The 26,861-nt window shown below is 38.9% G+C and overlaps 1 protein-coding gene across 1 annotated transcript; it reads left to right on the top strand.

The window, feature by feature from the left end:
* The first annotated feature begins 16,953 nt into the window (after positions 1-16,953).
* LOC149138196 (uncharacterized) lies at positions 16,954-22,674 on the top strand. Its single transcript, XM_089450280.1, has 2 exons — positions 16,954-18,318; positions 18,454-22,674. Exons 1-2 carry the CDS (start codon positions 16,954-16,956, stop codon positions 22,672-22,674), a joined length of 5,586 nt encoding a protein of 1,861 aa, XP_089306406.1.
* The last annotated feature ends 4,187 nt before the right edge of the window (positions 22,675-26,861 follow it).

The following is a 26,861-nucleotide window of genomic DNA, read 5'->3' on the forward strand; positions in this document are numbered from 1 at the left end:
TTAAGCACAATTTCCCTACAACCAAGAAATTGATTTGTTAAGGAACAATAATACCTATTAGAACCAGAAAGAGAATAGAACCCGTGTCCATCACCTCTTGTATCTGGCATATCCAAGAACCTACCACCTCTCATCATGTCATCCCTATCCGATCAATTTCCACCATGAGATCTACTACCATATTCCCCATTAGCCCTATCCTCATTCCCATGTTTGATCCTAAGTGGTCCATGTCTCTATATGTCTGACAAACTCTAAAGGATTACTGCATTAAATTCTGCTTGTTTCTCCTATGCTTGAATGATTCTGTCATTATTTTCTTTGTGAATTCTTATTTGTTCCTTCAAACTTCTCAATGTGTCTACTAAGTTAGAAGAGTGCCCACCACCATGTTGCTCATATTATCCATAGGGATATTCTCATGAATTGTAGTCTACCATATTGTTAGTCATCTTTGATCTTCTTCCTGCAAGTATACCATGTCAGCTTAAACCAAAACATAACATAATTAACATACCCCATTATAGTTCACGGGAGGATATCTCATCTGCAAGATCAACCAGAATAGCTCAATACATATATATATAAACATAATCATATTACTACATAAACATCATTTCAACCATTAGCCAGTTACCATGGATGACTATATCAACCACATACCATGACCTCATGCACAACAACTATAACCGACACACACTCACGACAAATACATCCAACAACAACACCATCAACTTTCACACGATGACACAACTCCAACCATGCCTACACAACAAGTACATAACCACAAGCATAAAGAACACATATGCAACCGACATGTATGCATTCCCAACACATTCCTCCAATCTAGTCCAAGGGGTGAACCGTGCTCCAATACCACTCTAATACACCCTCCTCCCACATTTACCCAAGGAAACCGGTCCATCGAGGTAAACATGTGACAAAGACTTACTATGATGTCATTCAACTCCCCGTGTACAGTTAAGGAACTGGAATTAACAAAAAAACCAATTTGACCTTCCTCATAAGCTACCAGACTTTCAAGAGACAACCAACCCTTCCAGGTGCCCAATCCCTTAGATAACTTGTCATTTTGCTGAGCTAGACCCCTATTCATTCCCATGACAAGCCATGCATGCGATTGAGACCCTCCAATTTCTCCCACAAAAAGGCATGTATGCGAATGTGGCCTCCTTTAGGCAGTTCCGAGCCAACAACACTAGATTATGTGCCACTTTTTCAGGGCTAGGTCTCAGGCCCTTGCCCAAAACTTCATGAAACTTCCAGAAATAATAATTAACAAATAATCAAAGCTACTAATGCAAACTGGTACAAGGGATTAACATGACCCCTACTAGCCATGACATGCATTTCATCAAGCATATCACAAACATGTAATATACATGTCATAAAAACATATATGAGCATAGGGGTCTCATACTTATCTGGGAGTCGTCAAGAAAAATTTATGCCTCATCACAATAACTGCATTGACATCTATTAGGTTATATATTCATTCACATTTCTTTTACTAATCAAATCACAATGAGAGCGATAACCAAAGTCTGTTAAGAACTATGCTTATAACCAACATATAACCAACAAAATAACAAGAGTAGAACAACCATAAAAAACCACATATTAACAAGTAGATTTACACATGAAATACCAAAGGAAAAGGAGTTCTTATTAATGTATACATAAGTCAACTAAGTCAAGGACTTCCACGAACCACCCGACCATAGATTAGGATGATCTTTATTTAAGCCAATCACCCCAGTGCCATATTCCAAGCATGAATGTGGGACTAACAACATAATCAATCAAGGCTACCTTGGGCTTTACCATATATCCACCAAGGGATTCCTAAGCCTAAAACCCTCATCAATACAACTAGGCTTTACTACAATCCCACTGATCAGTAGGCCCTAAACAAGCATGGATGCCTCCAGATCTCTCCACCTAAACCATGAGGAATTCGTCTGTCTCTGCCTCTAGGCTTTACCGTATATCCCAACATTCACTGGTTGAGGATTCCTACACCCAATGAGGCTCCACCCTCTAGGATTTACGGTATATCCCACCATTCACTAGTCGAGGATTTGTAGGCCTAACACGGGCATACACAATCGGGATTTACCGCAATCCCACCTCCACTAGTCTAGGGATTCCTAGACCTTGCGTTTCTCCCTTGAGACCACCCCACTCAGTTTCGAAACCATCCAACAATCCACCTCAACCAAAACAAGAGAATCCCATCAAACCATGACTATCCAGAAATGGAAAGACAAGGCTGAATACCACTGTCATACCTGGAAAAACCCATGCCAAAGGCAACAAGAGAACCAAAAACACACATGCATGTACCATGCATGCCAAAACTAGTAAGGGAACCAAACATTCAAGTGGATACCTACAAGTAATCCTACTGTAGCCACTTGAATCCCGCTCTTCCTTGCTTGATTTTTGCTTCCTCTTACTCTCTTGTCCATCCTTTTCCTTCTTTCCTCTAATGCTAGAGTGCTCCAAGAATACTCTAAGTGTCCAAGAGTATGAGAGAGATAAAATAGAGAGAGAAATCCAAAACATAACTGAAAAAAGGTTGTGAACTAATCCTCATAAGTATTTTTATTAACGAGACCTCTATTCCTCATTTTCCATTATTTTCCTTCATTTTACTCCTCGCATGCAACATGTGACCTTTCACCTTCCTTTTCTCCTAATTTCTATTATTTTCATAAATAAAATGCCAATTAATGCCACTTTGCCTTTCCAAATTCTTTGCCATTTCCTTTGCCATAATAAAGCAAATGAACCCCCACAATAGGATGTTTTGCCCAACATTTAGCTTGGAATATGTGTCCCATGACCCTGGTTATTATTTTTCTTTTATTAACTTTATTACATGGAATTTTTTACTAGGGTTGTTACACTGTCAAACTCTGAGGTGGAGGAGGAGGTGGTTGGTATTATCTATATGGAGAAACACAAGGCACGTCCTATAGCTTTGGCATCTCAATATCAGGCGATCGAGGAGGTGTACTACCAGAAGGATCACTGACACCTTGATGGCCATGATTTGATGGGGTAGTACTACTAGAAGCATCATGCTCAGCACCCTTATTGTCATGATCATGATCACCACCTTCATCATCATCATTATGATCACCACCCTCATCTGATGTATATGTCGTTGCATGCCCTACATCCCTAATCATTGCCAATAACCTACTAGTTCCGAAAATATGACACATAAGGGGCATCATCTCACATGGATAGTCCCTATAGAGATCCATGAACCTAGGATCTATGTTGATATCTAGAGCCTTCGTAGGGCAGACTCCCTCCTCAACCAAAACTTTGGCCAATCTCTCGCAATAGTCCATCTGAAATCGCATACCAACCCTACGACTTTGGATGCCCATGGCCCCTTGAGGATGTGCCTTATCCTCTTGGGCCTCGTCCATCTCCTCATCTCCTCGATATGGTGGGGAAGGAGGCATTTCCCCATCGAATGTGCCGATTTATACAAAATATAGAGTACACAACAATAATTAGGAAAATTTCATTAAACAAATTAATAAAACAAGTTAAAGAACGTCTTAGAATAAAATTTATTCTAATTAATTAAAACAATAAAATTAAATTAGATTAATTTAAAGAAAACATTAATATTACCTCTATCATCTGGAGGCTCAACCAGTGTGGAGAGGATGTTGGGACACAATCTACAATTAATCCCCACGTATGGAAATGACAACAAGATAAACAAATAGTCAAACTCACTGGTCAGTAGCACTAGTGCCTCGGAGGAAATCCTGACCGGATACTCTGACAGGCCCCTCTCGGGCATGATATAGCCCCACATGCTCATCAGGACCTCTGTGATCGGCCTTGGAGGGTGACAATCAAATGTAGGCATCATTTGAAAACCTCTCAAAAAACAAAAATATAAAAACAACTTTGAAGTGAAAGGGAAGCTCGCCCTCCCATGTGTCAACGCACAACATCTATCAAAAGCCACACAAAACTGCCTCAAAAAAATGGTAGACCATTTGATACAATGTGGCACCCGAATCAATGAATCGACATAATACAAAAGAGGCTACCCAACAATAATAAAGGGTGAAATGGTGGTGAGTAATAACGAGAGGCACCTAACCTCCTGTGCAGCAAAAGAAGAGTTTTGTAGATGTGCACCACACACCTAAAAATTTGTTGGACATACTGCTTGAGGCCCAACATATCTTTGAGAGTAGGCAAGATCTACTGCAACCCCATGGGGGACATCGCGGAGCTGGGGGAAATAGCCCCCTCCTAGATAGGTCAATGATAAAGTATATGTCTTCTCTTTGCGGTGTGTTTGGTAAATATAAATGCACTAGGCATAACCTAAAAATGTACACACCAATGTACAATTTAAATATTTCCCGATGCATTTTCATTTAGGAAACACACCAGAACAATAGCGGCGCATTATGTTCACGCACTGAACTATGGTGCACATTGTAAATTTACAAGGTGTAATGCTATCGTTGCGAGCATAACATATCAAGCACACCGCACATTTAAAAACGAATTAAAAAACAATGATTTTTACAAGCTAATTTGTAATTCTAATCTGCTAAAAAAATAAATTAGAGAGAAACATAAACATTACCTGGGCATTTGCTCGTAGGGGAGGCATTTTTGACACGTAATTGAGAAAATTCAAATTTCAGAACTGTTTGAAAAAATTGGAAAGTCAGGCACTGAGCATGGTACTAAAGGATGGTGAGTAAGAGAAACAACAACATTAGGGTGCTTGCATGAGGCAAGAGTGGCAATGATGCTTCAGAGCTCTCCAACATTGTAGATGATAAAAATGAAATTTATGGACATGACACACATATATATATATATATATATATATATATATATATATATATATATATATATATATATATATATATATATATAAATCGCTTAGCGGTGCTCTTCAGAAGATGCCCTGGGGCATTTTAATACATTTACAACACCACTGCATCATTGGAAATTAGCACCACATTTTTTTGAAATTTAAAAAATATAGCGGTGCCCCCTCTTGGTATGCACCGAGTTGTTTTACGACATTAACGTCACTGATGCCGCAGGTGTATCTAGCACCGACTATTTTTAAAAGTTAACATTTTTTTGGTGTTATCAAATATTCAAGCACTCGTGTGTTGTGTTATTTAGCGCACCATGTTTTTTTATTTTATAAAACAAAATTTCCATGGTGTAGCATGTTCTATCTAACACCGGTGCTTGTATGGATAGTAAAGCACCAATGTGTTTTTATATTATATATGCACTGTCCAGAAAACATTGACCTACCCACCTCCTCTAGTGACCTCCGCTACAAACAAATTTTTGGGCTATTTTTATAGGGGTTTCCGCAATAACCTCCACTAGAAGGTCTTTTCCTTGTAGTGTTTCTCTTATGGCGAGAGTTAAAATGTCAAACCCTATTAGAAAACCCTGATTAAAGTATTTTTCATGGAGGTTGGAAGGGGCTTCAGCTTGATTGAAGGTCTCTATGAAAAGGGATTCACCTTGATTCAAAATTCCATGAAGATAGTGGCACAAACATCCCAGGGGTTTTTTTCTCTAGTTAAACAATGTCATGCTTGACACTTCATACACGGAACATGATTAAGGGATCAAATTTGGTTTAGGTCTTAACAATAATCACATTGAACAAATCATCATCACGATTTGTAACCTATCGTGATTAGAGCAACCCGAAGAACTTTACGACATGGGTAACCTGAAGACTATCCAAGAAGGAATCAGAATACGCTCGACTAGTTTCGAGCCAATTATAGGTATGATTTGTTCTTTACTTTTGTACATGTGGTGAAAATGATTTCACAATTTAAGAAACATATTTTACATTTTTGGAACTAGTAGGTTCCTTCATAGATATAAATATGTAATCATATCTGTAATGGGTGGTTATACTCTATTCGTGTAAACTTCAAACTATAAACTTGTGTCGTAAGACTAGTTTTCCTTTATGAATATAATCATGGCACTTTGGGTTTGACATGTAGGTTTTAATCATAGCTCTACTATGGTAACTTGTTGGATTTAGGCACAACCCAAACTTGGAGTAAGGCTTGCTCAAGGTAGGACATTGTGTCATATTTATTATCATACGTGAATTTGTTAAGGGTTGATTTGGTCAAACTATATTTTGTATCTTCATTCTCTTGTTGCTACACTTGCCTTATTGTATTGTATATTTGTTGTGTTGTTACTTCCTTCCGCATCTAGTAGATCATCAAGGTTGAATTTACAGTCTTATCCTTTACTACTTTGTATACTTGATTTTTTGTAGCTTTAGAGTTTTTATGTCATGTTGATGTGCTACAAAATAAGTTGTAGAACTAGTTGTTATAGAATTTAAAGTCGCGCCTTTAGTGTGTTAATGATTCTTCTTAATTAATTCTTGCTACATATAGCTAATGTTAAGTTGTGAATATGTTTTTCACGGATTATGACATACGAGTGGTCACTGACCAAGTTATAAATATGGAATAATATTGATTATTTTTTTTGTACATTTTCAATTTACATGCAAAATAATTTGTAGTTACTTTCTTTTTAGTGTGATGAATAGAATAGATTAGATCATGCAATAAAAAACCTATTTATGTTTTTACTGCAGTGAGTGCCTCTCAAGTTCCCAATAAACCTCAGGCTGAAAAACTAAAAGGTTTTGTTTCTACTAATTTATCCTAGATATAGGATAACATATAAAAACACAATCAACAAGTATGCAGTCAAGTTTATTCTTACTTGTTTTGAATACAAATTAAAGGGTTGCATGCAGTCTAAAGAGAGTTTTAATATTCGTTTTGGTGAAAATATTACATATATTACTTGTAGTGCGTTTTATATAGTGAGGATAAATGAGAGATAAGGGCGGGGAAGAGGAATGAGAGTTTTTATGTTTAGAATGTTAGGATAAGTGTAAGGTCTTGTTGACTTGAGAAATTCAATAACAATTAGCCACAAGGGCCTTAAGTATTGGGTTTTTTCCTTCTCAAATAAGTCGTGATCTTAAATTAAAATGACTTTTACGATGATAGAATTTTGGGAAGGGTGATAGTGAGAATGGACATGAAGGTGTTGATGAATGTGAGACTTTTTCCTATAAACTTGGTGGGTGAGAATGCCATTAAGGAAAGCAAGTAATGGGAACATCTAAATGGGAAGCGAGTTTTCAATTTGGATTTCATAGTAAATTATAGGTGGGGAAAATCTTGTTAAGATGGTTAAAGAAAGAGGTTAGAGAGGGATGTTTTTTGGTGTGTTGTTGGTCTCCAAACTGTCTCAACAACAAAGAACAATTTAGAAAGACATTCATTGAGGATCTAAAGATCCTTACACTTTATGATAGAGACTGATCCTCTCTATCCATAGCAGGTATTCCATGTATTTAATATTATTTAAATAAATATTTTACCAAAATAAATAAATGTAGCAAGAATATACATCATAGATTGTTTTAAATAAAATAATATCTCAATTTGTATTTGTCAAATAATATTCATATTAGGAGGAAAGGTGGATCAAATTATATTATAGTAGTTCAAATGATTGATCAAAACAAATACCCATCCAAAAAGATTAACGCATTCAAATAAACTCATCTAAAAGTAGATATTCTTTGAATGAAATTGAAGGTAAGTTGTAACCATCATTAGATGGAGAAGGGTTCCAAAATTTCCAGCCAACATGCAAGTCCATTGAGATATAAGGGTTCACATGAATTTTGATGAATGACCCATATTTAACATCAGACCAGGCAGTAACTCCTCAAAAACAATTCATTCGTATTCATTCAGGTTGGTCTTTATTATATACATGAGGGAGAGACTGTTCACTTCATCTCCCAGTGACTATTCATATTTCTTATTTTCTATTTACATCAATTACACTTATTCACCCAATCCTGATGATTAGGTGTCAACATTCCCCCCCTTAATTTGAAGGGATGTTGGTGAGTCCAAGCGTCGTTCTGAATCGTTCAAGCTTTTCTCTTCCAAGCACTTTGGTGAATATGTTTGCAATTTTCTCATTAGTGGGACAATGGCGGAGATGGATTGTTTTGGCCTCAACATGATGTCGAATCAGATGATATTTAATATTGATGTGCTTTGTTCGATCATGGAACTTTGGGTTCTTGGCCAACTTTATTGCCGAGGTATTGCCAATCATGAGTGGAGTCGATTGTTCTTGTTTTAACTGCAAATCTTCAAGAATTTTCCTGAGCCAGACAATTTCTTTTGTTGCCTCAACTGCTGCCACATATTCTGCTTCTGTTGTGGAATATGCTGGAACTGATCTCTAGGAGATAGCTCCCGATCCAAGACTCATAACATAACCTGGAGTAGATACCCCAGTTTCTTTGTCTCCATCGAAGTCTGAATCAGAGTATCCAATCAAGCTGAAGTCGTCCACCTATGTATACTTGATTCCAAAGTCTTGAGTTCCCTTCAAGTACCTTAGAACTCTTTTTGCAGCAAACCAATGTCCCTCACAAGGTTTTTTCATAAACCTGGAGAGGATTCCAACAACAAACGAAATGTCTGGTCTGGTAGTAGTTAGGTAGTTGAGTCTTCCTACAAGCTGTCTATACTTTGTTGCATCCTCAAATTCTTTTCCTTCAATGGATGTGAGCTTTAAGTTTTGTTCCATGGGAGTAGTAAGACGATTGCATTTTGTCATGCCAAACTTGTTCAACAGATCTCCAATGTACTTCTTTTGGGAAAGGAATATGGACTTCGGATGTTGAGTTACTTCAATACCAAGATAGTAATGAACATAGCCCAAATCAGTCATTTCAATACCTTTCTTCAATTCATTCTTTATGGATGCAATGTACCTTTCATTGTTCCTTGTCATCAAAAGATCATCTACATATACCACAAGATATAAAAATGTTTTGCCAACTTTCTTGACAAATAAAGTTGCATCCTCAAGATCATAATGTTTGAAATTGAGTTTTAGAAGATGCTCAGTTAGTTTTTCATACCAGGCTTGCCGTGCTTGTTTGAGGCCATACAAGGATTTCAAAAGTTTGCATACTTTATGTTCATGTCCTTTCATAGTAAATCCTTCAGGCTGGGACATAAAAACATTCTCTTTTAGATCTCCATTCAAGAAAGCAGTTTTTACATCCATTTGATGGACTTTCCAACCGTTCTAAGCTGCTAGGGCAAAGAGTGTCCGGATGGTAGCCCATTTTGCTGTGGGGGCAAAATTCTCCTCATAATCGACCTCTTCCTTCTGTGCAAAACCTTTTGCCACAAGCCTGGCTTTGTGCTTGTCAAGTGAGCCATCAGCTTTATACTTGTTCTTGTAGACCCACTTGCAGCCAATTGGTTTGGTTCCTAATGGAGGATCAACCAGCTTCCAAGTGCCATTCTTTATTAGGGCATCATACTCCTTTTTCATTGCTTATTTCCTTTCATCATGAGAAGTAACTTCTTTGAAGGAAGTTGGTTCGAATTCTGTAGACAAATTCAATTCACAATCATAAGAAACATCCATATCAACAGGTGAATCAGAGTCATCTACATCACCTCCATTTTGTCGGTTTGAATTTCTAGTTCCTGTTTTTCCAACCTCATCAGGATGAAAACTTTCAAGTGTCTTTTTTAGCCACTTTGGGGGACCTTTCTCAGATGGTCTAGGCTGCTCCGTTGATTGAGTTGGGACTGAATCAAGATTGAGTCTCCCAATTCTATCAATCACATCACTTAAAGCATCATCCGTTGTTGGGGTTTCATGCGGGGGAGAGAGTTCTTCAGAAGAAGATTCCACATATTGATCTAGTATAGGAATCCCCCCTTCAAGATGTGGAATCTGATTATCAAATTCTTGAAATGATTTTGCATTTGTGAATCTATCCAAGCAATCAAGTTGCCGCTCAACAACATTGTCAGTTTTGGATGACTCAAGAAAGATTACATCTCTAGATACAACAAACTTTTTATTGAATTCATCATAGAGACATATGCTTTGGAGGTGTTTGAATACCCTAGGAAGATACACTTATGACTTCTTGTACCAAGTTTGTTTCTATGTACCTTTGGTATCAAGGCATAATAGGTGGAACTAAAGACCCTGAGATGCTTTACCGAAGGAATGTGCCCATACCACATTTCATATGGAGTCTTGTTTCTAATAGCATTAGATGGACATCTATTCTTTATATATACAGCACATAGAACTGCATCAGCCCAAAACATCAACTTTACATTTTTGAAAAACATCATGGAGCGCACCATATTTAAGATTGTCCTATTCATTCTTTCAGCTACACCGTTTTGTTGGGGATTATAAGGCACAATTGTTTGATGTTTGATCCCATGTTGGCGAAGATAGTTTTCAAATTCATTTGAAGTGTATTCTTTTCCATTATCAGTATGAATAGAGCCAATATGAGATTGTGCATCATTTTCAATCCATTTATGAAAGTTCTTGAATGTTTGAAAATCATCAGATTTGTTCTTAAATAAATAAACCCAACACATTCTGGTGTAGTCATCAATAAATGTCATCATATATTTATTTCCATTTGCAGAAGGAAGAGGCATTGGACCACATAAATCTGAATGAATGAGTTCAATTTTTCTATGTGCTCTTGAATGTAAATCATGAAAACACTGTTTGCTATGCTTTCCTAGAATGCAAGCATCACATTGCTTAAGTTTCCTAGGAATTGTAGGCAAACCAACAACACCATTTTTCTTCAACAAGCGGAGGCTGTCATAGTTCAAATGTCCAAATCTAGCATGCCATAATAAACTTGATGGAAGTGTACCTTCTTCATAATTAGAATTGTATGAGAAATGTTGTGCACGAGCAGAGGTACCTTGCAGCTTGAGAAGCCTTTCTTCTTCTATTCCCCTCATGACAAGTGCGTGGTCAGATGCTTTTCTCACCTCAAGCTTGCCATCAAACATATGAATGGAGTGACCTTGATGGCGGATGTGGACCAAGGACAACAATTTTCTCTTCAGCTTTGGGAGATATAGAACATGATGCAGAAGGAAGTCTGGAAGACCAGGAAATTTAAGCTTGATTGTTGCAAGCCCTGATGGCTTGATTTTTGATTGGTCTACAAAGTATACTGCTCCATCAAAAAAATCTTTTCTATGAGTCATGTGGCAAGTTGCTCTTGAATCAAGCAACCAATCATTTTTCCAAGAAGCAAGTGAAGCTTTAAATAAGTCTTCATTTACTCCAATATTACATTGTGCCACAACATAATAAGCGGATTTAGGTGCTTTACCTTTGTCAATGTCATTAGTTTTACCTTTGGGTTGATTTCTTTGTTGCTCAATTTTGTCCCAAGGTAACTTGCATGTAGAGGCATCATGTGATCCATTTCTTTTGCAGCATATGCAGTGCAAATGTGACTTTTCTCCTTGAGATGTCTGCGCCCACTGCCTCTGAAATATCTTCCTCTTCCTCTTCGACCACCTCTTCCTATGGAAGAATCTTAGACAAGATTCTTTTCTTTATGAGCAGGGCACACAACCTCTTTAGAAGATTCAGGGGCTGTCCTCTTTCCAAAAGCTTTCTCTCTTTCAACAATTTTTTTCACAAGAGAGTCAAAGGTAATATCTTTGAGATTTCCATTTTCTTGCAATGACTCAAGATAATTGGAGTAAGTAGGATAAAGTGCCTTGAGAAAAGCGATAAGAGGAATATCTAATTCAACCTTAGTGGCTTTGATATCATGCATTATAGATTTTACTTCGGATGCAAGAACAAGAGGATCATTATTTTGTAATTCAAGAGTGAAGAGTTTAATCATGAGTTGAAAAACTTCAAGTGCAGAATGTGAGTCATAGAGTTCTTTCAGCTTTTGTAAGGATTCGAAAGAAGTTGAAAATGGCGAAATATGGCGACTCACCTCTTCACTTATAGATGCTGCAATTAATGCATAGGCTTTGTTGTTCTTATTTTCCCAAATGGCAAACTCTTTGTCTTAGGTAGGCTGTTCTGGATCTTTGTCTCCATCTCCAATACACACTCCTTTCCACAACTCATTGAAAATGAGGGTGTGTTTTATCATTCGGGATCACTCAGGATAGTTCTCCTTTCCAGTGAGAACTATTCCCACAATAGATATGATTGAATGCATACTGTAAAAAAAATACTTTTGCTGGAAAAAAAATCTGTGTACTGTAAAAAAAATACTTTTGCTGGCAAAATGTGCTTCAAAATAATACAACCTTATTCTTCCTTCTTGATTAGGTAAGAAATTGATTTAATATACAAAGAGCAAAACTATATTCTATCCATATAGAATATCACCATTTTTTTTGGCATTACAATATGGTTGCAATTTAAGAGAAATAAAAGATAAACAATATCAACTGCTCAAAAGCGAATTAGAATTCTGATGCAAATCAGAATTTTCCAAAAACTTGGATGGAAATATAATAGGCAATATCATCTCGCGAGTACCAAGATACCATAACTTGCATGAAAGTTCAAATCCTATGCTTTACACCTTGACTGCATACTTTTTCATTGGAAAATACATCTCTTTCTTTTTCTGTCTCTCAGTCTTCAATTCTTCTGGGGACGCAAATCAAGAGGCAGGTACTTCTTTTTCAGACCAGCTAGCCAAAGAGCAGAACTAATGCATGCTTGGAGCAGAACTATATTCTATCCATATAGAATATCAATGGAACGCTGGCCATCAACGTGGAGAGAGCAGCGTAAGGAACCTAGAACCTGGAGAACTAAGGTTTGAATGATAGACATAGCATGAATATACGGTTTCAGTCATGCGTGCCAAAGCTCCAGGAGATAAAACCCTATAGGTGTATATAACTTCTCCTTTTTCCGCGCGACAGTAAAAAGAACTCAGGTAAGTATCTTATAGAACCTCCGAGCAAGAGACAATTGAAACATCAATTTGGTAAGTAGAAGAATGTTTGTACAAGTTTGGAAGATGAAGGGTTTCACTCGTTTGGTAAGCTTTCACCCAAAGTGATGGGAGTAGGGCCTCCTTCTCTCGAGCGGGCAAAGAATGAATGTCAATTAGGGCCTATTCACTGAATACGGTTACCCAAACCTAACCATCTTTTGGTGAGCGTTTTGTAGGAGCAGCATAAAAAACAAAGTTGATCAACGGAGCAGAGAATAATGGTAAATAACAGATGGAGCAGGTCTAGAAATGGAGCGTTGTTATACCAGTGTGGAGAGAGCAGCAACATATGGAGTATTCAACAACATTTATGGCTTCCTCACTCAAGCGTTACCCAAATTATCATGCATAGGGCAAACCCTGAGTTAGATGGCAGAAGGGAGTTACAATGGCATAAAATGGCGCTGGCTCTGATACCATGTCAGACCAGGTAGTAACTTCTCAAAAACAATTCATTCATATTCATTCAGGTTGGTCTTTATTATATACATGAGGGAGAGCACAACTTTTCATCCACAAATAAATGGCCAAACAGAAGTGGTCAACATGACAGTGATCTAGTTGCTTAGAGGCTATTGCAGCAAGCATCCCAAGCTTTGGGATGAACATTTATGTTATGTGCAGCATGCTTACAACCGAGCTAAACATTCTTCTATACAGAGATCTCCTTTTGAGACATGTTTTGGTTTCACACCAAGGTCTCCCTTGGATTTTGTCTTTGGTAAAGACACAGCGGTTGGTGGACACAATGATGTGGACAAGGCAACCAAGTTCATCGAACAAATCCAAGAGATTCACCAGGAAATACAGGAACAGCTAGAAAAGAGCCAAGCCAAGTACAAGGCAAGGCATGATAAGCATCGAACTGAGCATAGTTTTCAAGTTGGTGATCAAGTCTGGCTGAAAATCAGCAAAGACAAAATGCAAGGTGAAGGTAAGAAGTTGAAGCCAATAAGGTGTGGACTTTTCAATATACTTGAGAAAATTGGTGAGAATGATTTTCGCCTTGATTTACCAGCTTACATGCACATCTACTCAGTTGTTAATGCAGACAGCTTGAGACTATTTGAACCTTCATTGGTTGAAGATCCCAAAGAGCAGAGTCAGTTTCCTTCTATTGATGATCTGTTACTTGAATATCTTAATGAGTTGCAGGAAGATATAGTTCTGGACAGGAAGGTGAGAACTACGCATAGGGGAATGTTGAGTGGCTTAGGATTAGACTCAAAGGTTCAAGACCAAGCAATGCAAGATGGATAAAAATTAAGCAAGCGAGGAAATTGTATCCTCATTTGATTGGTGCTTAAAAAACCAACTTTTGGTGGTCCAAAAGCTTTTTCAGTGGGAAGGTCGTGATCCGAATTGGATCCTAGAACACTCTCTAAGTTTTCATGAACTCTTTCAATTATGCCAAAAAGATTCAAGTCTTAAAAGGATTGAGCTATCAGAAGGAATCCTCGTGACAGTTGTAGATTGTGACCAGTGCGGAGCAATGAGGACCCATGGTAACACGCGCTGGGGGCAAACTGGAAAAACCGGGAGCCGGATCAGAGAACGGGAGCAGATTCTAATACGTGATTAGTGCTAAGCGCTAATCGCGTATTGCAGGGCATCCCCCTCAGTGAAGGAAAGCCCCGAAGCGCCCGGACTCGAAAAGGTTATAAAATGTGGAAAAGTACCGGTTTTGGTTCTGGCGGAGCAAGATTCCACAAAAACCAGGTAGGATATTGGAAGGGCCTCAAGGTGGTAAGTGGTTTAGACCGAGTCCCGCCCGATGCCACACAACGAGTGACACGCGTCCAACGGAGGAGAGAGAAAACTGTGCATATCGGACAGGTAACCGTCGAGCTAATTATTTGCTCGATATGCATGATGACTGTAGGATCTGGGGGGTCCAGATCAACGGTGGAGGCGCGTCCCGATGAATGACCAGATTTGATAGATGATAAAGCAAGATTATATGGGATTTGAAGTCCAGTATGGATGATTCGTTGGTAGGGATTCATATTTCGCGGGCAATCTTGGAGCAAATGGAAATAACGACCATTCAAACATTTCCAAGAGAACTGACACTCAGTTCGTTATGAAACAGGTGGCCACCTCCCTGTGAAGCGTTACACAGTGATGATGACACAGAACAGAGGAATTCAAACGGACAGAGAGGTAGGAGAACCAGAGCGCCGAGAAGTGGAAATGAATAGTCAGAAAGAAGATTGGCTTTAAAGCCACGAACTGACAGAAACAAAGGAGGCAGTGAGTTAGTCAAGGCAGAAAGCCAAGAGTAGAGAACAGAGAGAAGAAGCTGAGCTGACCTGTAGGCAACATCGAGCCAGACAGAGTCAGAGAGAGTCTGTGTACTCCAGAGAGGGCTTGAGAGGTTCAAGCGAACTCCTCTGTACTTGCCTGTCATGTATGAGTCTCAGATTGGGCTCATACTACTGTGACCAATAGAGGTCAAGTTTCAGTAAGGAGAGTCTGTGTACTCCAGAGACTTGGGGAATCCAAGTCCAGTCCTACTGATTTATATCTGTTGAGTGAGACTCAAATTGAGCTCACTATTGTAAAAACTCTGCTTTGAAAACATAATAGAGAGGCCACCATTGAAGGCTAGACCAGGAGACATAGCCTAGGAGCATTGGGTGAACTCCTTATTAAACTTGTTGTGTTTACATGTTTTACTGTTATGTTTTCTCTAACTGCTTTAGTGTCTATGTATTTCGCAATCTTATCGATCCGTTGCATAAAGTAACATAGGCACCTCCATGCACATGAGTCTGTAATACCTTTAATTCTTTATCCTGGATAAATTCCAGATCAATTACTCTTATGAAATGTTTGTTGTTAATGTTTCTTATGCCAGAGGCTAATACTTCTTATTGTTTATGGAGGACCATTTAACATGTTATTCTTGATTATATATATATATATATATTTTTTTTTAAGATTTAAAGACTGTAAAGCTTGAAGATAAAATTCACTCAAAATTTGTTAACCAAACCAATTGAGAAGAAAACACTTTTGATTAGAATATTAAATTCAACTTTCATAATTTTCTACAAAGCTTTTAACTAAATATAATTGGCACGAAATAAAGTGGTTTTGTTTTATAATATTTTATAATATCAATAAGATTTCAAATAAATGTTTTTGAAATTGATATCAACATGTGAACTTGCCTTCACATGTTGATATCAATTTCAAAACCATTTATTTGAAATCTTATTGATATTTATAAAATATTATAAAACAAAACCACTTTATTTCGTGCCAATTATATTTAGTTAAAAGCTTTGTAGAAAATTATGAAAGTTGAATTTAATATTCTAATCAAAAGTGTTTTCTTCTCAATTGGTTTGGTTAACAAATTTTGAGTGAATTTTATCTTCAAGCTTTACAGTCTTTAAATCTTATAAAAAAAAATAAAAAATAAAAAATAACATATATATATATATATATATATATATATATATATATAATCAAGAATAACATGTTAAATGGTCCTCCATAAATAATAAGAAGTATTAGCCTCTGGCATAAGAAACATTAACAACAAACATTTCATAAGAGTAATTGATTTGGAATTTATCCAGGATAAAGAATTAAAGGTATTACAGACTCATGTGCATGGAGGTGCCTATATCAACATGTGAACTTGCCTTCAATAATTTGACTGGGATGCGCTGCGATGCTTCAGGGAGTGAATTCGAACCTGGGTCGACGGTAGGGTTTCTGAGTTGCAGGTCAAACGGAGAAAGCGTAGACTAGGGAGGCGGAGTAAGGCAGGAGGGCGTAGACATAGGTAACGGCCAGGTACAATTGACGCCTTAAGTAAAGTTGGCAGCAGAATAGTGGATTGGGAAGGACTGAGAGAACCAATGGAAGAAAGGCAGGGGGGGGGAGAGATCCCCTCCTACAGAAATGTAATGCTAGGAAACTCAGGGACCGAAGAAGGGCAGAGGGGAAGACCGGAAATGAGCAGGGAACCTCCAGTCTTGGGGAATAAATGGCAAGCAAGAATGGTAAACAGATGCCTTCCTAGGGCACAGAAAAAACCGAGGTATGTGATTCCAAATAATAAATTGGAGAATTACCGCTGCTATATGAGAGATCACGCTTTAATTTGCAAATTTATAGGATACTGGCCATCTGAAAGGGACCTCACGAGATGGATTCAGCAGAGATGGCGGCCGAAAGGGCATATAGATCTCAAATTGGGGGCTAAGGGATTCTTTACAGTCATTTTCGCAAACCTTGCAGATAAGGAAAGGGTTTTTGAGGAGGGACCGCACTTCATGAACAATGCGGGTTTGTTTACAAGATATTGGGAAGATAGATACAACCCTGATGAGGAGAAAATTATGGCAGCCCCGATATGGGTCAGATTATTTGGGTTACCGGATGAATTCTGGGATCCTGAAATACTGGAAGGAATAGGAAATTCGATTGGTACTTTTGTCAAGGTGGCAGAATCGACGAAAAGAGGAAAATATACTTCATATGCTAGGATCTGTGTATATATGAATATAGCAGACCCTTTACCGGAATCCATTGAGCTTGAATATCAAGATGAAATATGGCAGCAGCCCATAGATTACGAACATATACCGTTCAGGTGTAGGAGATGCCATGTATATGGACACCTCGCCAAGGAATGCCCACAAAATCGATCAGTAGCGGCAGAGAAGGACAACAGGGAGGAAATCAAGAGAGCAGAGGGATTGGAAGGGGCGGAAAATGAATTTAGAGAGGTACAGAGGAGAAGGAAGCAAATTTCGGGAACATCAAAACCCCAATTCAAGGAGACCACTTCATCAATTGAGAGTCGAAACAAGTTCAATATCCTTCAAGAGAAAGACGAGGAGCTGGAGGGGGAAAAACAGGTAAAGGAGGTTAATGAGATAACTCCAATGGAAATTATTAAGGATGGAAAACGGAAAAGCATGAGTCCAAGTAGAGAGACGGAAGGAGAAAGGGGAGAGAGAAAGGAGAATATAGAAGAACAATCAATGTTAGTTACGGAGAGTATAAAAGAAGTGGGTGCAGACGAAGAAAAGATAATGAAAAAATTACTCAATGAATGGAAACAATTGGACGAAAGATTCATTCCGGAGAAAGATAAACAGTTGTATAAAGAAACCTTTCAAAGATATAAGGAGAAGAAAGGAGGACTGATAGAAAACAGGATAGATCAGGCAGGAAACCAGGAATCCCAATGTTCAGAAGGGGATGGACAAGGAAAAGGTGGAAGGAAGAAAGGGAGAAGAACTTTAAATGAATCAATCCAAGCAGTGGGAGAGACTTTAGTAAATTCAGGAAGGGTGATACCTCTGTCAGAGGTATTTCAACAAACTTCTAAAAAGTTTTAAATGATTGTTACAAGTTGGAATATCAGGGGATTAAATAGTAAAGGGAAACAAAGATATTTGAAAGAAAGAGTTAAGAAAGATAGGCCAAGCATTATGATCATTCAGGAAACGAAAATGGAAAGCCAGCAGATGGCAGGTATTATTAAGCAATTAAAAATTGGATATGAGGTTATGGCGTTGGATGCAGTTGCAACAGCAGGAGGCGTGGCTATTTTGTGGAACCCGGAAGAGGTAATTTTTGAATACTGGTTTAGTTTGCCTAGAATCCTTTCAGGGATGTTTAGATTAGTGGGAATGGGGGAAAGAATTCTTATCACAGGAGTATACGGACCTCACAATCATAGGGAAAGGCATGACTTTTTAAAGAATATCTATACTATGAGAAGCTTAATTCCGAATACCCCGTGGATAATTGGAGGGGACTTCAATATGATAAGGGATCTACGAGAGAAGAGAGGGGGAATAAGGAGAGAGGACCAGAATATGGAGGAGTTCAACGACATGATTAGGGACCTGAGGTTAGTCGATATTTATACAAATAATGGTGTCCATACCTGGAACAATCGAAGAGGAGGACAACATCAAATCGCTTCTAGATTGGATAGATTCTTGCTGTCAGAGGAAATTTTGAATCGAGATGTGTTTATTGAAGCTAAAATCGTGCCTAGCCTGGGTTCAGATCATTGGCCAATACGATTAGATATTGATATCAAGAAGGTTAAGGGGAAGAAGCCTTTCCGATTCGAATCTTTTTGGCTTAGAGACCCACAATTCATAAAGAAAGTGGAGGATTGGTGGAATCAGAGCACTATCAGGGGTAAGGGGAAAATGCATACTCTACAATTGAAGCTCAAGGAAATTAAAAAGAGAATAAAAGAATGGAATAGGAAAGAATTTGGGAATATTATGGAAGCAAAGCAGAAACTAGAAAGAGCAATGGAGGATATCCAGCAAAAGATAATTTTGGAAGGACGGGATGAAGAATCGAGTAGGGAGGAAGGCAGAATAATAAGTCAGTTGGAAGAGCGAAGAAAGCAAGAGGAGATTCTGTGGCGACAAAAATCAAGGATAAAATGGTTAAGGGAAGGAGAACGGAATACAAAATTTTTCCATCAAGCTATGATCCAACACCGGCAGAGGAATAGAATCTTTTCAATTAAAAATGCTGAAGGAGACAGAGTAATAGAACAGGAGGATATAGAAAAGACTCTGGTTGATTACTTTAAAGGAATTTTGACAGAAAACCAAAGGGATAGAGGAGAAGCTATAAATAATATTTGCAGAGAGATTCCAAGATTAGTAACTGAGGAGCAAAACAAGGCATTAATGAGGGTAGTGACAATGGAAGAATTAGGAGAAGTGGTAATGAATATGAGTAAGAATAAGGCTCCTGGTCCAGATGGGTATACGGTGGAATTCTTCCAGGCTAGTTGGCATTTTATGGGAAAAGAAATACTAGAAGCCGTAGAAGAATCCAGAATGAGACAGCGAATATGGCCTGGAATAAATTCGACTTTTCTGACCTTGATTCCTAAAAGTAATAACTCGGAGGAGCCACAGGGTTTTAGACCCATAGCCTTGTGTAACGTCGTCTATAAGATGATTTCCACTTTGATAGCGAAAAGGTTGAAACCTCTCTTACCTAACTTAATTGCGCCTGAACAGACTGGGTTTGTGGAGGGGCGGCAGATCCTAGATGGGATAGTAGTATCTCAGGAGGTGATACATTCCCTAAAGGTGAAAAAACAGAAAGGGATGCTGATGAAGTTGGACTTATCCAAGGCCTATGACAGATTGAACTGGGACTATCTCAGAGCGGTTTTGGAAGCTTACGGTTTTGAGAGAAGGTGGATAGCATGGATAATCAGTATGATCTCTACTCCAAATTTCTCAATCTTGGTTAATGGTATTCCTACAGACCCGTTTAATGCTAGCAGGGGAATTAGGCAGGGGGACCCAATTTCTCCGTTTTTGTTCATCTTGGCTATGGAAGGATTAAGCAGGAAAATTAAAAAGGAAGTAAGTGAAAGGAGAATCAGAGGAATAAGGTTGTGGGGGAATAATTTGACTATCACACATCAACAGTTTGTTGATGATTTGATGTTATTTGGAGAAGCGTCGCTTAAGGAGGTGCGGAATTTCAAGAGGATCTTAGAAGTCTTCAAGAGCGCATCAGGTATGGAGATTAATAACGATAAATCTTGTACTTTCATATTTAATTCGCATGAGTCTATCAAAACTCATTTAACCAGAGTTCTAGGTTTTAGAAAGGGGGAGTTACCTACCAAGTATTTGGGTATCCAATTGGATATAAACCCTAATCGGATTAAAAACTGGCAAAGTCTGTTGGATCGAATTAGGAAAAGATTAGATAGTTGGTCATTCAGATTGTTGAATATAGCAAGTCGAATTGTCCTATTAAAATCGGTCTTGTTATCTATCCCCGTATACCACCTGTCTATTATGGCTGCTCCCAAAGGAGTTTTTGCAAAAATGCGAGAAATACTTGGAAAATTTTTATGGGGCGGTCCCAAGCAGCAGAAGAAATGGACTCTGGTTTCATGGAAGAATGTAATTAAGAGGAAAGAGGAAGGGGGCCTGGGAGTACGAGACCCTGAAATTGTAAACAAGATTCTAGGGGCGAAATTATGGTGGAGATGGGTCCAGGGAGGATCTGATGTGTGGAAAAGAATATGGTACCAAAAATATGGCATGCCTGACACCACTGAAGGGCGCTTAAGAATAGAGGAAACACCAAGAGGTTCACAGATCTGGGATTTTGCAAGTAGAAATAGGGATATAGTTAGGAACTTTGCCTTCTGGGAAATCCGTGAAGGAAACTCAGCAAGATTTTGGGAGGAAAGTTGGCAACAACGGGGCACTTTGGATAGGCTTCAAACTCTTCATGAAGTTCAAGAAAAAGCGCAAAGAGCAGGATTGAAATATGTAAGGGACTATTGGAAAAGAGGCGAATTAAATGATATATGGAGAGCTTGGAAAAGACCGGAGGAATGGGCTGATAACATAGGTCAGGAGGCTGGGCAAGTGTATAACAGAGAAATAGAATCAAGGAAAATCAAGGTTCGAGAAGGTAAGGATATCCTTAGATGGGGTAAAGCGACGAAGGGCATGTTCACAGTAAAAGAAGCCTATTACTGGGCAACGAAAGAGGAAAGAGAGGAGGAACCAATAGGATGGAAAACGATTTGGGAAGGAAAATGGTGGCCAAAAGTAACATGCTTCGTATGGCTGGTATGCAGAGGAAGGATCCTAACTTGGGATAATATGCAGAAAAGAGGAATGATTGGGCCATCAAGGTGTAGTCTCTGTATTAAGGAAATAGAAACTCAGGAGCATCTATTGAATAAATGTATATATACTAAGAGCCTATGGGAAGAAATTAGAGTGCTCTTTGGTATGACAAAAAGGGATCCCGACAGCATCAGGAATACTCTGTTTCAGTGGGGAAAAGGGAATTTCCAAAGCAAAGTTGTAAGGAGAATATGGAACTTAGCGGTTGGTTTTGTAATATGGGCGATCTGGAAAGAGCGAAATCGACGAATCTTTAGGGATAATAGTTGGCAAGAGTCGAGAATTTGGGATGAAATCTGTAGTTCGATTAAAGAAATGGTTTTATCAGAAGTGTGGGAGGAAGAGGATTGGAGATTGAACCCGGAGGAGCAGAGAATAGTCTCCAAATTGAATATGGAATTTCAGATGATTTATCCTCATGCAGAGCGGAAGATTAGAAATGGAATGCCGAGCCCCAATCATTATAGGTTACCTGGTGAGCGACGGGTTAAATTAAACTTCGACGGGGCCTCAAAGGGTAACCCGGGACAAGCAGGCTTCGGAGGTATTTTCAGAGATAGCAGCGGAAACACGCGGTGGGTTTATGCTGAAGGGGGAGGGGAAATGACGAACAATGAAGCAGAATTGTGGGCAGTGCACCACGGACTCCGGATAGCAGTTAGGAACGGGTATATGAATCTAGAAATCGAAGGCGACTCACAAATCACGATTGATATGTTGAAGAAATTAAGGGATGGGAAGAGCTGGGAACATGTATCGAAGAGTTGGCGGACAACAGGGATCCTACAGGATATTGAGGCGATGCTGAGTAGGATCGAGTATACTACAATAAACCATGTACTGCGAAATGGAAACCGTGTAGCTGATCTATTGGCTAATTGGGGAAGCGGAGGATCGAATAGGAGCGTAGATGGCAGCTGGATATCATTACAAGATGATCCAAGGTGGAATGAGTTAAAAAATCTATTAAGTCAGGATCATGATGACGCGACTGCACAGGGAAGGAATAATTAGGCGCCTCCGGATTATGGTAAGGAGGGGGAAGGATAGAGTAATAAATGTTCGATCAAAGTGTTTGCAGGATCAAGATTATGTAATTAATGTCATGAAGGCTGACAGCAATCAACCCACGGGAAGGATGAGCATTCCAAGGGGGAAATCGGGCAAGGTACCGAGGAGAAGCGGTGGCAACGTCAGAGCGTAAGCCAGCGTTTTCCATCATGGAAGAGAATGTAGAATGGGTATTAATGACGATGACAGGTTGTAGAGAAGCTTCAAGAAGGCAAGGTGGCAGCATAACGATACTATAGGGCTTGCATGCAATCGACCAAAGCAAAAGGAGACTTCAGAAGAGAAGCAAAGCAGAGCGAGGAAGTGTAGAGAGAAATTGCAACAGAAGAAGGACTGGAAGATGGTAGAGCACCAGGACAGGGGAGCAGGAAGGTGGACGAGGAGCAAGGCAGCAACTCCAGCGGAGAAAGGAAAGAGCACGGTCGAAGAAGCTTTGCAGAGGATATATCTTACTATCCAGGATGACTCGGAGGAAGAGTTTGATTTTCGCAATTATATTGCAGACGAGGAGCCTCAATGCGCAATGCACGGAAAAACGGGTACGGGGAAGGTCCACGAGATGGAAAAGGGGGACCGCGAGGAGGAGTATGAGGATCAGGAAGACGACGACGAAGTGGAGGTGGATAGACGCGGACAGGGTAGAGGAGCGCGAGGAAGCGCTAACCAGAGAGGGAGAGGGAGGCCTGGAGGACGAGGCGACCGAGGGAATAGGAATGTGCGTTCTGAATTTGAGGAGGCAGCAGCTAGTGAGGTAAGAGGTAGAAAGAGAGGCAAGAAAGACATGAGGAGGAAATTACAGGAAGTAGAAGAAGCATATGCCCAAGATACCAATCCAAATATCAGAAGGATTATAGAGCATTTGGAGGAAGAAGATATGCAAGAGATCTCAGATCCTGAAATGGAGGATTGGGAGCAGTTCCTCCCTGATCCGGGACATACGGGAGGACGAATGTCCTTGTATAAACAGTCTTTACATGTTTATTGGGGCATGAAGCGGTTATTGGCCAAAGCTATGGAGCAGGTGGCTCTAGAAATGGCTGAATTGGTCCAGGGCATTCCAACCATGAAAAGGGAATTGAAGAATATTCAAGTTACTCTCCTTATGCAAGACAGAAAGATGGATGACATCATGCAGATGCTTCAAGTGGGTGGAATGGGCGTCAAGGTCGAGAAAGAACCAAAGACAGATGCACCGAATCAGTAGAAGATGCAGCTGATGCTAGGAGGTTTTTATATAGATTGTTATTTTGTTTTTTGGTTTTGTAGATGATAATGATTCAGAAGGAAAACAGTTTACCTATAGTAAGAATAGAAGGATATTTAGCGTGGGTAGATAGGCTGATAATATACTGTTTTTGGATGGCTTTGAAAAACTTCAGATGGTTAAAAAACCCGGTTTCCCTTAAGGGCGGGTTGAGACCTGTCCAACTATGTAATATCTTTTAATTTCAGTAATGAAAAAACAGAGTATCGCCTTAGCTTACAAAAAAAAAACATGTGAACTTGCCTTCACATTAATATTTTATTTTGACATGATACAATTTGAAATTTTACAGTTTCTGTTAAGCTAAATATGAGCATAAGATTGGTCAATAAGAAATGATATGATTTTTACCCCTATTTATTTGGGTAGGATTATGTTATAATTTAACATATGCAATATATATATTAGTTAAAGAATATGAGTTAACATAATCGTCTTTAAATCAACTTTATTATAATACATCCTTTATATTTTCCCATTTTTGATGGCACTTTTCTCCCCTTGTGTGGACACCATAGTTATGATTATGATTGTTAATAATATTTAGTGATATGTATTGTTATGGAATTTAGTTGGTAATGTTAATCATTTGATCATAGGCATACATGTGTATATGTTTATATGTGATTAATAATATTGAAACAACAAAATATTAATAATAATATGCACATATATTCTTATTGATATGTGACGTTATTTAACTAATGTCGTTCACGATTCTTTAAGCATTACCCTTTGTGATTATCAAGATTAGGTTTAGATGATTCGAGGGGAAAGCGATTTTGATTAGCCAGGATGCATTTTGAGAGGCTTAACAATGTTGGCAATAACAAGATAAGGGTTCTTGTGAGGTAAATTTTATAAACGTAACCCAATTTTCTAAGAGGGTCAAATTGCGCTATAACATTCGACTTCTAATAGGGATGGTGCCTCATTGTTGTAGGTTTTAACCCCGTACATAAATTACCTGCATACGAATTCTAAAACATAGAAAATATACAATGTGAGAGCATAACACATAAAACACATATACACAGAGATTTTCCTGTGGATCCCAAAACCGAGACTACCAGCTTGATTTTTCATTATGTTCCTTTCAATGTTACAATACATATTTATACATGCTGAAGCATCTAATACCATGGATTGAAAACCACCGCGTCCAAAACCATGGACCGAAAACCATCGCGTCCAAAACCATGGACCGAAAACCATTGCATCCAAAACCATGTGCGAAAATTATGCACAAAACCATAGGTAGGTCCACCCAACCTAACATAGGGTCCAAAACCAAAATTTTTAGTGGGGTTACCTGCAACCCTCAAACCCCCTGTGACCCCCCTGCTACGCAATCGGCGCAACAAATGGGGGGCTCCGCCCCCCCTCTAACCCCTCGGTTAACTACGTGGGCTAGTCGTGGAAAGAATACAACACAACCCAACATTCTCCCACTTGTTGTTTTCTTTCCACAAGGGGCCACAAGAGAGCTTAGTCATTTATCCAGCCCTGCAACACCCATTGTTTCTCTACACCAAGAGAACTTCTCAGAGCTCACAAATTTTGTCAATGCATCTGCAATATTCTTCAAAGTATGCACCTTTACCAACAACACCCTTTTGTCTTCTATCATATCCCTCACAAAGTAATACTGAACATCAATGTGCTTTGTCTTTGAATGATATGTAGGGTTCTTTGCCAAGAAAATTGTACTTTGGTTGTCATAGTCTATCCTTATAGCTCCCTGTACTAACTCCATACTTGAACACAATATCTGCAACCAAACTGCTTCCTTGCTTGCATGGGTGGCTGCCATGTATTCTGCCTCTGTAGTTGATAGTGCCACTACAGATTATTTCTTACTCATCCAAATGACTGCACCTCCAAATAGGTTAAACACATACCCACTTGTAGATATTCTCTGATCCAGATCTCTATCCCAGTCTGCATCAACAAAGCCATGAATATCCAACACTCTGTCCAATCCTGGTCTTCCTTGGTAGCACAAACCATAATCACTAGTGCCACGCAAATACCTGAAAACCCGCTTCATTGCTGTCCAGTGCTCCTTCCCTAGTTTTGACATAAACCTGCTCAATACTCCCACTGCATGTGAAATGTCTGGTCTAGTATAGACCATCACATACATCAGGCTACCGATTGCACTTGCATATGGAACACGGGACATGTCCTCTTCCTCTTCTTGTGTCTTGGGACACTGTTCAACAGATAAATTTACACCTACAGGAATAGGAACCTTCACCAGTTTACTATCCTGCATATTAAACCTCTGCAATATTGTCTCAACATACTTCCTCTGGTTTAACCAGAGCTTCCTCTTTATCCGATCTCTTTTAATTTCCATGCCCAAAATATAGTTTGCAGCACCAAGATCTTTCATGTCGAATTTGGAGGACAAACGGGTCTTAAAATCCTGGATAATTTCTTTGTCATTTCCAACTAGCAACATATCATCCACATACAAAACCAGATAAATAATGCAGTCACCAACTAATTTAAAATACACACAGTGATCTGCTTTGCTTCTGGTGAAGCCAAGTCCCAGTATAAATGTATCAAATTTCTGATACCACATCCTTGGTGAATGTTTTAACCCATACAGAGACTTCTTTAACTTGCATACCAGTTCTTTCTTACCCTTCACCGCAAAACCTTCAGGTTGCTTCATGTAGATCTCCTCTTTCAGATCCCCGTGAAGAAATGCTGTCTTCACATCCATCTGTTCTACCTCAAAATCAAAAGCAGCAGCAACAGATAAAAGTAATCTAATAGAAGTTACCTTGGCAATAAGAGAAAAAATATCACCAAAATCAATTCCCGGCACCTGGGAATGATCTTTTTCTACCAA

The sequence above is a fragment of the Pinus tabuliformis genome, chromosome X, assembly GCF_031772625.1.
Source record: "Pinus tabuliformis cultivar Carrire ecotype Pingquan chromosome X, CPIR1, whole genome shotgun sequence".
Lineage (NCBI taxonomy): Eukaryota > Viridiplantae > Streptophyta > Pinopsida > Pinales > Pinaceae > Pinus > Pinus tabuliformis.

Coding starts and splice junctions, on each gene's coding strand:
- LOC149138196 (XM_089450280.1), top strand. CDS start 16,954: ATGAGCAGGGAACCTCCAGTCTTGGGGAATAAATGGCAAGCAAGAATG. Junction 18,319..18,453: donor GGGTGATACCTCTGTCAGAG/GTATTTCAACAA, acceptor ATGATCATTCAG/GAAACGAAAATGGAAAGCCA.